Below are 15,167 nucleotides of genomic sequence, written 5' to 3'. Positions count from 1 at the left end.
GCAGTGAGAGGGCTGTTTGGCCTTGGGACCTCTGGTTGAGCCCACACACAGGGAGGGAAGGAGATGGGCAGGGGGAAGTGGCTTGGAGGCCATTGTCCTCCATGACCTGGCTGGGTTCCCACATGATGTTGGCCATGAGATGGGTGTGCTTCAATTACTGGTGTTCTGCCCTCTGAATCAGCTTGTGTGGGGGCCCCTTTGGTTCCTTGACCATATCCATCCAGGAGCTACAGCCCAAGGTCCCAGAAGCTTCTGGGGCTGGATCCTGCTCGGTAGAGTGAGTTGCCAAGAATCTTAGGAAGAGGGTGGCTCTGGTGGTGTGAGCTGGCGGCCAAGTCCTCCCGGGGAGGAGGGCCTTCTGTTTTTCTGCATCTCAACAGCAATGTCTAAACAGCAACACCTAACTCAACAGTGGGTGTGCTTCTCCCTCCAGAGGAGGCTGCGTGTCAGCTGTAGGAAGAGTGTTCTTTCCCCTCAGTCCCTGCAGGAAGAAAGGCCCAGGGTTCAGAAGGCCAGGAGGGACTGAATTGTGAATAGATGCTTTGAGGCTCTGGAGAGGGCAGGCATTTCCCAGGCCCTTGAGACTCCGGTCAGCCAGCCAGGCATAGATCAGCCTGTCTCTGCATTGCCCACTCACCTATTGAAGCTGGTTGTTGGGCTGGGAACATGGAATCATACCAGTTTGGTTGGCAAGTAGGAGGTCAGAAGGGTTCAGAGCCACTGTAAGGTGAGTCAAGGGTCTTGGACATTTCATTCCAGGTGTCCTCAGATGGGCCAAACCAGCCCCAGGGCTGGGGAACCTGGCCTCCTTTTCTAGGACATGCAAAGTGCTGTGTGTTACCAGATAGAGCTGCAGCGGGCCCAGGCGGGAAGGGCACCCTGCCCTGAACTAGGTGGGTGGGGCCAGGAGCAGGAACAACCTGATGGCCTTCCCAGGGTGGCCTGTGGCCCCTCAGAATGCTGATTCCCTGGCCTCGTAACTGAGATGCTCTAAGCCTGACAATGGGGACCACATGGAGGAGAGGAGGCCAACCTGCCATCTTGGACTTCTCTTCCACAGATGTAAATGAGTGTCTGACCCCTGGGGTCTGCGCCCATGGAAAGTGCATCAACCTGGAGGGCTCCTTTAGATGCTCTTGTGAGCCGGGCTATGAGGTCACCTCAGATGAGAAGGGCTGCCAAGGTACATAGATGCTGAAGCACCCTTCGTCCATGCAAATCCACCCGCAGCTCCTTCCCTCTGCACACCCACTGCTGATCCAGCCGTCGTCCCACATCCCTAATCATGCGGACCCAACCACACATCCTGCCAAGTCCCATCCTTCCCCCCCGCCCACCGCCCACCTGTCAGTGCCGTCCGCCCTGCCATGTCTGTCCTGCAGAGGGTCCCACACAGAACCCCATGGCCTGTTTCAGATGTCGACGAGTGTGCCAGCCGGGCCTCGTGCCCCACGGGCCTCTGCCTCAACACTGAGGGCTCCTTCACCTGCTCCGCCTGCGAGAGTGGGTACTGGGTGAATGAAGACGGCACTGCCTGTGAAGGTAAACCCGGGGAGGGGCTGGCAGAGGGGGACCAGGAATATAGGCTTTCTGACCCCCCAAAGAACACTCCGTTTGTCCCCCAGCTTTGGGCTGATGCTCAGGGTCTCCAGGCTAGACTAGAGGACCTTATCAATGGACTTGGCCCCAAGGGGAGCATCTATTGTCATCATCCCCAAGTTTGGAGGCGAGGATAGAAGGAAAAAAAGGGAGTCGCGGAGACAGGAGGGAAGCTGACGGTAGAGCTGCCCCCACCCAGAGCGTTCTGGGGAGAGGGTGCCAGGGTTGCCCTATAGAAGGCCCCCAGCTTGGGCCTGCCTCTTCCCATGGGCCCCAAGACAGTCCTATAAGCTCCGAGGAGGCCACGTGTGTGGGAAGCTTCCTGCCCTGACAGGTAGAGGGAGCTCTCCCAAGCCCACAGGGTGACTGGCTGGCTGTCTGCCCCAGACCTAGACGAGTGCGCCTTTCCGGGAGTCTGCCCCTCGGGAGTCTGCACCAACACCGCTGGCTCCTTCTCCTGCAGGGACTGTGAGGAGGGTTACCGGCCCAGCCCCCTGGGCCACACCTGCGAAGGTGAGAGCCCCCTTCCCCCGCCACCGCGAGGGAGGGGAGCACAGATGGGGCGCAGGAGACCAACCCACCACCCTTAGAGAAGGGAGTGACCAGACATGGCAGGGATTGCTTCCAGGCCGGGGGCCCTTCTGTCTACCTTGGACTGGCTAGCTGGGGACACCTATTCTCACCCCTCCCTCAACAGGAGTTGGAAAGGTGACTACGCATCTGGGTTTAGGGGGCCAATGAGCCACTGGATCACAAGCTTCAGGGGAGTCTGGTCCACGTACAGCTTCGTGGGTTCTTTGTAAGGGTGGGGGCTGGGACCATATTTTGGAAAACATCGGCCTGTACCAGGCAATCTGTAGGCCCGCTTAAAGAACCTAGTTCCTGTGACCTTCTTAGCTTCTCTGTATATTTCCTTCATTTATCTCTCATTTGTTTTCCCATTGCTTCTCAGAAAAGTCTAAGCCATCTCAGCCATGGTCAGGGCAGTGGGTTTGGCCACTGTAGGCCAAGGTCGCGGGGAGGGGCCAAGCATCCCCAGGGGCACTGTGTGGGCAGCTGGAGACGCCCAGCCAAAGGCTGCTGGGCCAGGGCAACGATGGAGGGAGCTGCAGTGATACTGCTCCCCGAAGCCTCCCTCGCCAGCTGCTTTATAAGGCGATGAGGCCCCTGTGGGTCCAGACTCCTCAGGCAGGGGACTGGTCCTCTGGAGGCCTCCCTGTTGGTTCCTGTCCTGGTGGGGGTGGTGCTGCCACGGGCTGCCTTCCCCCCTGTGTGACCCTGCAGATGTGGATGAGTGTAAGGACTTCCAGAGCAGCTGCCTGGGAGGCGAGTGCAAGAACACGGCTGGCTCCTATCAGTGCCTCTGTCCCACAGGCTTCCAGCTGGCCAATGGCACCACGTGTGAGGGTGAGTGGCTCCCTATCCCCAGCGGGAACCGTGGACAATGAGTGGGGCGGAGGAGGGGGCAACATGCCTGGGCGACACCGCTGCCTACCTTCTCCTTGCAGATGTGGACGAGTGCGTGGGAGAGGAGTACTGTGCACCCCGCGGCGAGTGCCTCAACAGCCACGGGTCCTTCTTCTGTCTCTGCGCACCGGGCTTCGCCAGCGCCGAGGGGGGCACCAGCTGCCAGGGTGAGAAGCCAGCTGGGCCATGTCTGCTTGCCAGCAGCAGGGGGCGCTGGAGGCTCTGTCTAGACTACTGAAATAAAGTGCTCCTGGCCCCACCCGGGGATGGGAGGCGGGAGGCTGAGTGATGACAGGGAGACAGGTTTCAGGAAGGCACTCAACAGGGCCTCTCCATGGTATCTATGACAGGCATGTGCCCTTTGAATCCTTTGGGTGTCACCCTTCTGTCCTTGGTAGTGTCCCAGTTCTGGGGCTCCTCCCCCCAGCCTGGCCTCTGGCCTCTAGCTCCAGGCTCTTCCTCAGATCTTCTAGCCCTTTCCTAACCTGAGGCACTCTCTGGCTCTCCTGTGGACTACTTAGGGCCCCAGGGACCCATGGCTGGGCCTGCTGACAAATGTCTCTATTCTAGATGTGGACGAATGTGCAGTCACAGACCGGTGTCTGGGAGGACACTGTGTCAACACCGAGGGCTCCTTCAACTGTCTGTGTGAAACCGGCTTCCAGCCCTCCCCAGAGAGCGGGGAGTGTGTGGGTAAGGTCGCCAGGGGGGAGTGGACAGGGCTCTGCCCCATGTCCGCCCACCTCCACCCCTGCCTGGTCCTCAGCTCCCTGGGACTAGGAACTGCAGCTTCCAGAAAGCAGAGCACTTTCCACAGATTAATCATCCAATGGAGAATGCATTTATTGACTGTCCGCTGACTCCGGACATATCCAAGGATGACAAAATAAAGACAATCAGGATCCTTGTGCCAGCAGAGCACACAATCTAGTTTTTAAAGCCAAACTGATTCAATAGACATTTATTAAACCCCTGCTAGGTTCAATGTCTTTTGCTAGGACAAAGTAGACAGTTATGGACAATCTTCAAATTGAGCAAGGGAGACAGATAAGAAAGACAATTTTCGGTAAATACGCTTTGGTGCAGACTTATATAAAAAGAAGCATAAAGTACTCTGCCGTAGGGAGAAGGGGGTGAGGGAAAAAATATGTCACAGAAGGCTAAGAGCTCAGTGCGTTCCTAAACAGCATATAGTTTTCTACCTAGACACTCATCCTGCCGGGTCAGGAGAAATGATCCTGAACTTAATGTTTTGGGGGTGGGTTGAGCACAGTCATTTGCAGCGGATCAAGGACCCCAAAGGTTGTGGGGCATGACCTTGTAATGCCAAAACGGTGGGGCCAAAGCAGTGACCTGCCCACTTCCGCCCCCTCTCTTGGCTCTGGGGACAGATATTGACGAGTGTAAGGACCACGGCGACTCGGTATGTGGGGCCTGGAGGTGTGAGAACAGCCCTGGCTCCTACCGCTGTGTCCTAGCCTGCCAGCCTGGCTTCCACATGGCTCCGACTGGAGACTGCATTGGTGAGTAGGAATGGGGAGTCGGAGGCAGAAGGGCTGAGGACACCTATTTTCACGTATCCAGCTAGAAACTGCTTTCGCCTGAGGACATTGTGTTGGCAGCTGTTGGAAGTTTGCGTATTTTCCAAACAGCAGGGCTTATACAAAAATTGAAGAGGAACGTCAATGTTAGAGTGTTCTTGTCCTGTGTTTAGAAGTTACTTTTTACAGACATTGGTGTCAATAGTCCAAGTATAACCAGCAAACAGAGCAAGAGCGCACCCTACACCCTAGTCCCCACTGTCCCACAGACATAGACGAGTGTGCCAACGACACCATGTGTGGGAGCCACGGCTTCTGCGACAACACTGATGGCTCCTTCCGCTGCCTCTGTGACCAGGGCTTCGAGACTTCGTCCTCCGGCTGGGAATGTGTTGGTGAGAAGTCTGCAGGCTAGCCAGGCTCCGGGCCCGGGAAGGGGAGGCCCTTGGGCCCATCTCCACAGATTTTGGCTGTCCTGGAGAGAGGCCCTAGGGCCCTCCTCCTGAAGGGCTCGAGGTCACACGCCTCCACAATAGGTCCTCATAGAGAGGGCAAGAGAGGGGGATTTCAGCTCTACCCTACAGCAGGCAGGGGGACCAGGTTGGCAGGAGAAACGTGGCCATGTTCCACCAGCAGGGGGAGCAAGCATATCAGCGAAGGCGCACCACCCTTCCCCAGAGACCTCTGGGTCTCGAGAGGCACATTTGGAGAACGTGCCCGGAGGGAGGAACCCTTCCTCTTTGTCTGTTTAGTGACCGTTTCCTGCCACCCTTCGCCTCGCTCCCTTCCCACGCCCTCTGTTCATCGGTCCCTCCTTCCTGCTAGCTCCCTTCTGCTCTTCTCCCAAGACCTAGTCTGTTTCTTTTGAGGGGATGGATGAGGATCTGCCCCTGGGCTGCGGGCAGAGGGGCAGGGGCACAGGCTGCGTCTTCTCCACCCACAAGCCCATCCTCGTGCCTGGCAGACGTGAACGAGTGTGAGCTCATGCTGGCGGTGTGTGGGGCGGCGCTCTGTGAGAATGTGGAGGGCTCCTTCCTGTGCCTCTGTGCCAGTGACCTGGAGGAGTACGACGCTCAGGAGGGGCACTGCCGCCCGCGGGTGGCTGGAGGTGAGCGTGCCCCATACTCTACCCAGTCGTTGCGAATGGCCACTCTGCGGCTTACAAAGCACTTCAACTGCGGCAGCTACTGAGAAGGAGCCCGGGCAGTGTGGGCAGGGGCACCACTTAGGAATGCAGTGCGGCAGGGCAAGGAGTGCAGCAAATGTCAAGACGAGAGCGGGGGGGGGGGGGGGGGGGGGGGGGGGGGCCTGTCCCCGGCCGGGAATGTCTGGGAGGCTCGGGAAGCTCTGATGCCAACTGAAGGTGCCCAGGGATCTCAGACTGAGCCTCACGGGGGTCCCAGGGCACGTTTGGTGAGGGAGGCCTTGAAGCTAAGCCTCACTCTCTCCTGTCCGCTCCACTCTTGAGCTGCCGGATCCAGCCTGTCACCCCAGGCTGCATTAGGACTCAGCTGGCCTCCTCTGACTTGGGGAAAAGAAAACAGGACCTGGAGGGGCACCCGGGTGGCTCAGTTGGTTGAGCGTCCGACTTCAGCTCAGGTCACGATCTCGTGGTCTGTGAGTTCGAGCCCCGCGTTGGGTTCTGGACTGATGGCTCAGAGCCTGGAGCCTACTTCCGATTCTGTGTCTCCCTCTCTCTGCCCCTCCCCCGTTCATGCTCTGTCTCTCTCTGTCTCAAAAATAAATAAATGTTAAAAAAAATTACTAAAAAAAAAAAAGAAAACAGGACCTGGAACAGGGAAGGTGGGAGGGGCTGGGGTATAGTGTGAGCTGAGGAATGGGGGAGGGCTGCCTCTATGGTTATGCCAAGGACTGGGGGCACCCCCTATAGTGGGGGATAGCAGGGGGGATAGCAGGGGATAGCAGAAGAACAGGGGTCTGGGCCACTTAACAGCTGGTGGCTACAGTAAGTCACCTAGTTTTTCTGAATCTTAACTGCCTCATCTGTGAGAGGGAGGTGACAATATAAAGTTGTTGAGAGCATCAAGCACGATAATACAGGTAAAAGCATGTTGTACACTGGGAAGTGCTATTATATAAACATAAAATTTTGAAAATAAATTCAAAGCCTAGGGTGCCCTAGAGAGCCACGGACAGACAGTAATAAAGGGCATCCCTCACACACAGGTCAGAGTATTCCTGAGGCCCCGCCAGGGGACCACCCCCCGGGCCCCATCCGCATGGAGTGCTACTCTGGGCACAATGACCAGCTGCCCTGCTCCAGCCTTCTGGGCCGGAAACACCACACAGGCCGAGTGCTGCTGCACTCAGGGTGCCAGCTGGGGAGACGCCTGTGACCTCTGCCCAGCTGAGGACTCAGGTAAGGCCCCCAAGGGTCCCAAATCCTCAGTGTCAGCTCTGCAGGGTGACCCTGAAAGAAGGGGAGAGAAGATGGGGGCAGAGCCCTTCCGTCTCTAAGCTTGGATGCCTCCTTGCACAGTGGAATTCAGCGAGATCTGCCCTAGTGGTAAAGGCTACATCCCTGTGGACGGAGCCTGGATGTTTGGACAGACCACGTACACAGGTAACCTCCCTAGAGACCCTCCTCCCCGGACTCCACTCACCCGAGCGGGCCCGGCCTGGTCCTCCGGGAGGGTCCCCAGGGAAGCTCTGCATGAAGCCCCAGCCTCCCAGCTGGCTCCCTGGTTCCTGTCCTTGGGGCTGACTACCTATGGATGTGTAGCTGAAGTTCTGACCTGAGCTCCCTCTGCTCCCCCGAGGCCGAACCCTCCGGAATAAACTATGACGCCTTGACTAACCCAGGCCTGGGGCATAGGGACAGAGTGGGAAGTACTGCTATATACCGAGGCAGCTGCTTATCTCCCTGGTCTCACTTAGAAAGCCAGCAACTTTGGGGGAACCCACACTCAAAGTGGGCAGTTCCGGCACGAGCCCTTCCGCATCCTAATCCTGAGGCCGGAGAAGGAAATCACAGAAACAGAAGCAGCTTTCCTTAAGTGCTTGCTACCTGCCAAGTGCTATGGAAGCACCTACATATATTAACCTCTTAATCTTCATAACAATTGTGAGAGATTGAGTAATAGCATCCACATATTTTTAGGTAGGAGACTGAGGCAAGGAGACCTGAACAAGTTGCCCAAAGTCACCTGACTGCCAAGTGGCAGCGCCGGGACCCAAACCCAGCAGGTCTGGCTTTGGAGCCCTTAGTATCACGTTCTGCTTCGCACTGCTTCTCACCTCGGCTCCGCCCTCCCGCAGATGCGGACGAGTGTGTGATGTTCGGGCCTGGGCTCTGCCAGAACGGCCGGTGCCTCAACACGGTGCCCGGCTACATCTGCCTGTGCCATCCCGGCTACCACTACAACGCCGCCCACAGGAAGTGTGAGGGTGAGGACACACACCGCCCCTCCCCGCCCCAGCCCCCACCAGCCAGCCCCATTCTTGCTGGGAGCTCCCACAGCAGCAGGCAGGTCTGAGGTGAGGGGAGCTGGACACCTGTTGGAAAGGCATCCCTGGGGAGGGCTCCCCCCCTCCCCAGACTGGACTGGGTCGGGCGGGGGGGGGGGAGGGGGAAGCAGGGTGCCACCTCTTCATTGTCAGTTACAAGAAAACCCCCTTCCACGAAGGCGGTCCGCGGGCAAGCCGCCTTGGTACTGCCCCCCACATCCCCCTTCCGTCTTTCTGCCACCACAGATCATGACGAGTGCCAGGACATGGTCTGCGAGAACGGTGAGTGTGTGAACACTGAAGGCTCTTTCCACTGCTTCTGCAGCCCCCCGCTCACCCTGGACCTCGGCCAGCAGCGCTGCGTGAACAGCACCGGCGGCACGGGTCAGTAGGCCTGGAGTGGCGGGGCAGCGGTGGGGGGACTGAATCTGGGCCGGGAGGGCTCACGTGCCCCTGTGCGCTGTGCCACCAGAGGACCTGCCTGACCACGACATCCACATGGACATCTGCTGGAAAAGAGTCACCAATTATGTGTGCAGCCAACCCCTGCACGGGCGCCGCACCACCTACACAGAATGCTGCTGTCAGGATGGCGAGGCCTGGAGCCAGCAGTGTGCCCTGTGCCCCCCCAGGAGCTCTGGTGAGAAGGGTGACCCGTGCCTGCCTGGGGGGGGGGGGGGGGGGGGGGGAGGGGCCCCAGGGAAGGAAATGCCCTCACCTGGGAAGGAGGGATTTAGGAGTAGAGCAATCAGAGTGTGGCCATCTTCCATCTCTATTGTCTGGGGACAGAGTGGGGGAGGGGCTGGGGTGACGAGGAGAGCGCTGTCAGGAACTCCCAGAGGACACCAGTCCCAGCATGCTCCCTCTCCCCGGGGAAATGAGCCTGGGAACCACACTCCAGGCTTTAGCTCTCAAGAGCCTGGCAGCATCCTCTCTCCCTCCTCCCTGACAGAGGTCTACGCTCAGCTGTGCAACGTGGCCCGGATCGAAGCCGAGCGGGAGGCTGGAGTCCACTTCCGGCCAGGCTATGAGTACGGCCCCGGGCCCGAGGACCTGCATTACAGCCTCTACGGCCCAGACGGGGCCCCCTTCTACAACTACCTGGGTCCCGAGGACACCGTCCCAGAGCCACCCTTCCCCAACACAGCCAGCCGCCCAGGGGACCACCTACCAGTTCTTGAGCCCCCCCTGCAGCCCTCAGAACTCCAGCCCCACTACGTGGCCAGCCACCCAGGTCTGTGTTGCTGCAAAAATGGGGAAGCGGCGGGCACCAAAATGGTTTCACTGCCATCTCCTCTACCTACTAATCGCTGCCAGCGGGGTGAGGCCCGGGGTGGGAAAAGACCCAGCCAGCCCTCTCACAGGTCACTCAAGGGACAACTCCAAATGCCTGGGTCAGACCCAAACAACTCTGATGAACCAAAGAGGTACAGGACAGGACACCATCCCAACCTCAAAAACTTCCCTGTGGGGGTTGAGAGAGCAAGAGAAAGCAGGTACACTCCGGTCCGTCTCTCTCCCTCCATACCACCCACGGTGTGCAGAATAACCTGGTCTACAGGCTCACACTCGTGACCTGAAATGTGCATTCAGGATTTCTAATCACTTTAGAGGTCCACTGTGGTGACTCGGTTTGTAAGTGGCAAGGACCCCAGCATATAGGACTTGAATTCTAATGAAGAAGTCAGGCCTGGCACCTGTGCAATGGATGTGGTAGCTGTCCCAGGCACAGGCCACTGTACCAGACAAAGGCTTCACGGGGACCAGGGATCCGGTCTTTCTCAGGGGTTGGGACCTGCTTAAAGAGGAGAGGGTTAAGCAGATCCCTAAGTTTTGCTTCGTGTTGGGTGAGGGTAATCCCCTTTTGCTGCCAATCTCCTCCCCACAAAAAACCATCTAAAGATTTTAACCACCACCAACCACAAAACCAACACTATATAGACACCCACCTGCTCGGGAACCCTGGCACTATGAGAGCAAGGAGTCTCAACCTTCCGGAGCTCACATTTAAAGTACCGCAGGTCTCTGCCACCATAAAGTAATGACACATAATTCTCTCTTAAGGGTAGTGCCTTTTGTTTTAGCATCTCTGTGAGAGTTTTAGACCCTCCCAACCCTGACCTTAGGATTCCAAAAGGAGCAACCTTCATAGTGGAGGGTGAGGCTCCCAAGGCTGGGTGCAAGGCCTCAGCTTCCTTCTGACTCCCTCCTACCAGAGCACCAGGCCGGCTTCGAAGGGCTTCAGGCAGAGGAATGCGGCATCCTGAACGGCTGTGAGAACGGCCGCTGTGTGCGAGTGAGGGAGGGCTACACCTGTGACTGCTTTGAGGGCTTCCAGCTGGACATGGCCCACATGGCCTGCGTGGGTAAGTTGTGATGTGAGTGGCCCAGGGAGCAGGATGGCCCTGATGGCTCCAGGTGGAAAGGTCAGACTGGCCCACCGCTCGCTGAGGAATACAAGGCTGACCTTGAGAGTGGAACATACACTGCTGCCCCCTAGTGGGGCTGTCTGGAACCAGGCCAAGTGGTGAGACCGCACCAAAGGAAGGTCTCCTGTTGTGTATAGAAAGCCCTTTCCAGGGAGGTTCCTAGAGAGAAGAAAGGCAGGGACAAAAGAGCATGGTCACTGTCCAGGAGCACAGGATGGGTTCACTACCACCTGCTTTGTGTCTCTGACTTGCCTAATTTGGGGCAATGACCTCAGCTCCTGGCTGCCACATGTAGGATTCCACTGTGGGGCAGGGGCTGGTGCTTAGTGACCACAAGAGCAGAGGCACCTGGGTTCCCCACAGCTCTCTCTTCCTTCCCTTCCTCTTAGATATCAATGAGTGTGACGACTTGAACGGGCCTGCTGCGCTCTGTGCCCACGGTCACTGCGAGAACACCGAGGGCTCCTACCGCTGCCATTGCTCCCCAGGTTATGTGGCCGAGGCCGGCCCCCCACACTGTACCTCCAAGGAATAGCAGTGAGGGCTCAGTGTGGGCAGCTACCTGGAAATGGGCCCAGGCCACACAGGCAGGGGCCTCGAGAAGGCTTTCCTAGCTGGGAAGACACCGTGAAGAAGCAGGCAGAAGGCCCTGCAGCCCAGCTCCCAGCCAGCCCCGCCTGCTTTTCATCTCTCCCAGCTTAGGCTCTGGCTGAGCTTCTGTCACTGCCTTCATGCTGCCGTGCCCTTGCTTGGCTCAAACACCACCAAATGCTTTAATGCTTCAGCCACTGGCCATGAGGACCAGTCTGCCATTTGTCCTGGCCTTGCTATGGATGCTTCCTAAAGGATGGCCCTCATCCACCCCCTCAAGCTGTGCAAACACGCAAGGTCACTCGGACTCACATTGCAGATACCCTTTCCCAGCCATGATCCACAGGACATCCTGATGATTCCACAACTGGGTCAGAGGTCACATCTGCCCAGGGATGGTCCTTCAGTATCTCTTGAGCAAAAAAGGATTGGGGGGGGGGGGGGTTGGGGAGTGACTCCAAGGCCGCCTCCAGAGAACCAACACTTCACTCAGCCAATCCGGTCTGGGCCAGATTTTGCCACAGCTCCATCCAATAGCAGTTCTGTGGCCCCAGGGAGGAGCAGATCAGCTCAGCTCATCTCGGAAGAGCAAAAACTGATACCAGCTTGCTGAGTGTAGAGACACGAGTGAAGGGGAACAAGAAGCCTAAGAAAGCAGCAAGAGGGCAATATGAAAAATACGGGGAGTTGTTAAGAAAGGGGGAGCCAAGGCTTTCAACAAGTCTAAAGAAAACGTTCAGTAACTTCGGGTAAACACTCACCATCTACCCATGATAATTCGCGTGCACCCAGCAAAGGCTGCCGCAGGACAGGGTGCCCATCTCCGAAGACCTGTATTAAATACATACTGCTTCTTACAGGAAACGAATCTCTCCTGGGTTCCCTTTTGTGGATGCCAGTTTTGAGGTACTAAAAATAAAGGGGCCTATTTTCTAGCTTGTGAGATACAGTGTAGTCTTATTTAGGGGAAGCCAGATTTCCTATGTTGTTTCTGTATTCTCAGATGCCCCTGCCATCTTTCTTTCAAAAATGGGATGGCTGCTATCCCTCTCAGTTTACAAGTAGAGACCCACTCCAACCTTGGCCAGCCAGGAGTTTAGAACCATTGTGGAATAAAAAGATGTACATCTGGGCTTTTCTGTTTTTGTTTTTATTTCATATTAAACCAAATTTCTTTACCATGTTGGCTAAGTCTAATTATTAGACATGAGGCTGTGCCTACCCTCTTGCCAACTCTGCCAATAGCCTAGGATTGCGATCCAATGGGAAAAGGTTCCTTCTTCTTCTGAGACAAGGGAAGCTCTGCCTTTGCATTTGTCTGATGAAAGGCAATGTAAATGAACGAGACTCCATGCGCCTGAAGACATAGGGACGAATGTCATTTTCTTAATTTAATCTGTCCTGTCCTAGCAGTTGCTCTGATTGTCAGCCATCCCATAATAACTTCCGAATGCCTGTTATGTGCCAGGCACTGTGTTGAGTGCTGGACACAAATTTCATTTAATCATCCAACAATCCTACTGACTATTTTTTATTCCCAACTTACAGCTGAGGAAATTGAGACACACAAGAGTTTAAACAATTTGCCCTAGGTCACTCTACTAGCTAAGATGTTTTCAGCCAACAAAACTATATAGTTCTTACACATGTGAAAATATTCTGACCTTCTTTCGTAATAAAAGAAATGTGAATTAAAACCACACTGAGATACTTTTTAAAAATTGTCAGATTGGCAAGGATCAAAACGTTTAAGACTCCTAGTCTGCAAGCATCTGATGAAAGAGGCACTCACATACACAGCTAACAGGGACGGAAACTGATAGAACTTCTGAAAAGGATAATATGGCAACGTCTTTCAAACTTATAAAAGCTCTTAGTCTTTGAATCTTCTAGGAATTTAACCTTCAGATATTTCTCACCAAATGTGAAACGACACACGTCAGAGGTTATTTATTATAGCATTACTTGTAACAGTAAAAGATTAGAAACTATTAGTTGAAACGGAGGCCTAAAAAAGGAGGAAAAAAAAAAAAGTGGCTGTAAATGCCTTGATAAGAAATCCAAACCAGACGAAGGGGGGAAAGAAGGTCACATAACAAAGTGTAATATATGCTGCTATTTATCTAAAGAAAGGGGGAAGACAGCTGGGTATCTGCTGACCTCACCCTCGCCACTCTCCTTACGCCCCACGGTTCAGAGAACTTCTTACCACTCTTCAGTACACCTGCTGGCACTGTGCCTCCTCTCAACCCTCGCCTTCCTGCTCACCCTTCCAGAAAAACTTCATGCACATACACGGATTTCTTCGTATCAAAACACAAAGACCACTCTATGCATGCTGTTCTGCACTTTGCTTTTTTCACTTAATCCGTATTTTCACATAAAGAGTTGTCTCGTTCTATATTGTAATTGTATGCTATTCCACTGAATGGATCAATCATAGTTTGTAATCAGTCCCCTATTGACAGATGTTTCCATTGTTTCCTATCTCTTGCTATTTATAAGTAATGCTGTAATGAACATTCTTGTATGTTATTTCACATTATATCTATGGATCATACCTGTAGGGTAAATTCTTAGAAACAACAGTGGTTTGTGGGGAGGGTGACAGGGTACATGGGTACAGGATTGGGACTTTTCACTGTATCCCCTTTTGTGTCTTTTTGAATTTTGTACCGTGTGTATTACCTTTTCAAAAAAATAAAATATTTTTAAATACAGCTGCTGGCCACAGACCACTTAAATGCTCCCTCCTTTATGTCTTTATCTGACAATTAAAGCCCCGCAATTACTGCAAAACTTCTTAAAGCAAACTTCCTTTAAACAGCCCTGCAGCATTTCTGTGGAGAAATGGAAAACAGGGATTCTGAAAGAGCAACCATAAACACCAATGCTAGATACCCAGAAAGTAGAGGAGTTTCCTGCCTTTGAGACACACATGCAAAACCGTAATTAATGTTGCACTGGACAGTGTCAGGTCCCGTCCACTACCAGCGGCACGAGACCCACTCCTGGCCAGCACTGACGGGAGGGCTATGCCAGATGATCGGTGCCGCCCACTTCTCAATACAGGATGCTCCTACCACATGTCAGCCCTCCGTTTGAGGCTTTGTAACAGAAGACCGAAAGAACGGGTTTCAATTCTTAAGAAGAGAAGTTAGAAAGTTCTTAGACACCTACTTCTAACCCCTTTACTTCTAAACCTGTTTTCTCCTAATCCCTTGTAATCAGTCAACATTCCCACACAAACGAAGGGTGGGTGGGACACCTACAGTGTACATACCACCAGTCACTATCAGTCACGGAACTGAAGCGTATGACTCCACAAGGTAAGATCTGGATGTTGACCCAGAGACCCCCCTCTTTTGAGCGAACACAGTAGAGCAGATTCACAACATGAAGCAGACGCAGGGCTCCCTTGTCTTTGGTTCTTGCTAAAGCAAAGGGGGGACATGCCGCCCCAGATACTCTCTAACTTTGCATAAATAAAACCAATTCTGCAACAAATAGGGCCTTTCCCCTTGAAAGTAATGGGGAAGCAAAAAAAAAAAAAAAAAAAAAAAGTCTCCCAATGGATACTAGAGGAGTGTCAAGTTTTCGTAAATGAATTTGCACAGTGAGCAAAATTTGTGAAAACACCTGCTGGTCTTTACTGCTTGCCAGAAAGAGGGCATCTGGTCAAAAAGGGCCTGCAAAAGACCCTAAACCCATTTTACTATACTTAACTATTTGTTCCAAGCCAACTGCCCACCGTCCCCTTGATGCTATCATTTCTCTATGCCCCGTGCTTTTAAAATTTCTACGTCATCCTACTCCAATGGAGGCTTCTTGTTATCACTTCAGATTTTCCCCTGAGGCTTTCTCAGTGTAATAAAGTGAGGTGATTTCTCCCAAACCCACCCTTTCTAAAACACAGAAGTCCAAATCTCCCATTAACAGCAAGTACTTCCATAAAGGCATTCAAAAATTCGGTTCCTGTCTGACTACTGCAATTTAATGATTTATTTAGCAGCTAAAGCTACCTTGGATGTGCTCGGCATGAGTTTTAAAATCACCAAATCATGGAGCACCT

General features: G+C 54.2%; 1 protein-coding gene across 1 annotated transcript in view; it reads left to right on the top strand.

The window, feature by feature from the left end:
* Window positions 1-13,815, top strand: part of LTBP2 (latent transforming growth factor beta binding protein 2) — a 106,261-nt gene extending 92,446 nt beyond the window's left edge. Inside the window, 18 exon segments of the mRNA XM_023255858.2 lie at window positions 1,061-1,183; window positions 1,417-1,542; window positions 1,987-2,112; window positions 2,884-3,006; window positions 3,108-3,233; window positions 3,637-3,759; window positions 4,458-4,589; window positions 4,877-5,002; window positions 5,572-5,715; window positions 6,795-6,904; window positions 6,906-6,987; window positions 7,108-7,191; window positions 7,887-8,015; window positions 8,322-8,459; window positions 8,548-8,715; window positions 9,028-9,309; window positions 10,292-10,441; window positions 10,894-13,815. Coding sequence (XP_023111626.2) covers window positions 1,061-1,183; window positions 1,417-1,542; window positions 1,987-2,112; window positions 2,884-3,006; window positions 3,108-3,233; window positions 3,637-3,759; window positions 4,458-4,589; window positions 4,877-5,002; window positions 5,572-5,715; window positions 6,795-6,904; window positions 6,906-6,987; window positions 7,108-7,191; window positions 7,887-8,015; window positions 8,322-8,459; window positions 8,548-8,715; window positions 9,028-9,309; window positions 10,292-10,441; window positions 10,894-11,039 — 2,438 coding nt within the window. The 3' untranslated portion in view covers window positions 11,040-13,815.
* The last annotated feature ends 1,352 nt before the right edge of the window (window positions 13,816-15,167 follow it).

This window comes from Felis catus, chromosome B3 (genome assembly GCF_018350175.1).
Source record: "Felis catus isolate Fca126 chromosome B3, F.catus_Fca126_mat1.0, whole genome shotgun sequence".
Taxonomy (NCBI): Eukaryota; Metazoa; Chordata; class Mammalia; order Carnivora; family Felidae; genus Felis; species Felis catus.
Note: the sequence above shows the minus strand (reverse complement) of the source record. Positions and strands in the feature narration are given on the sequence as shown.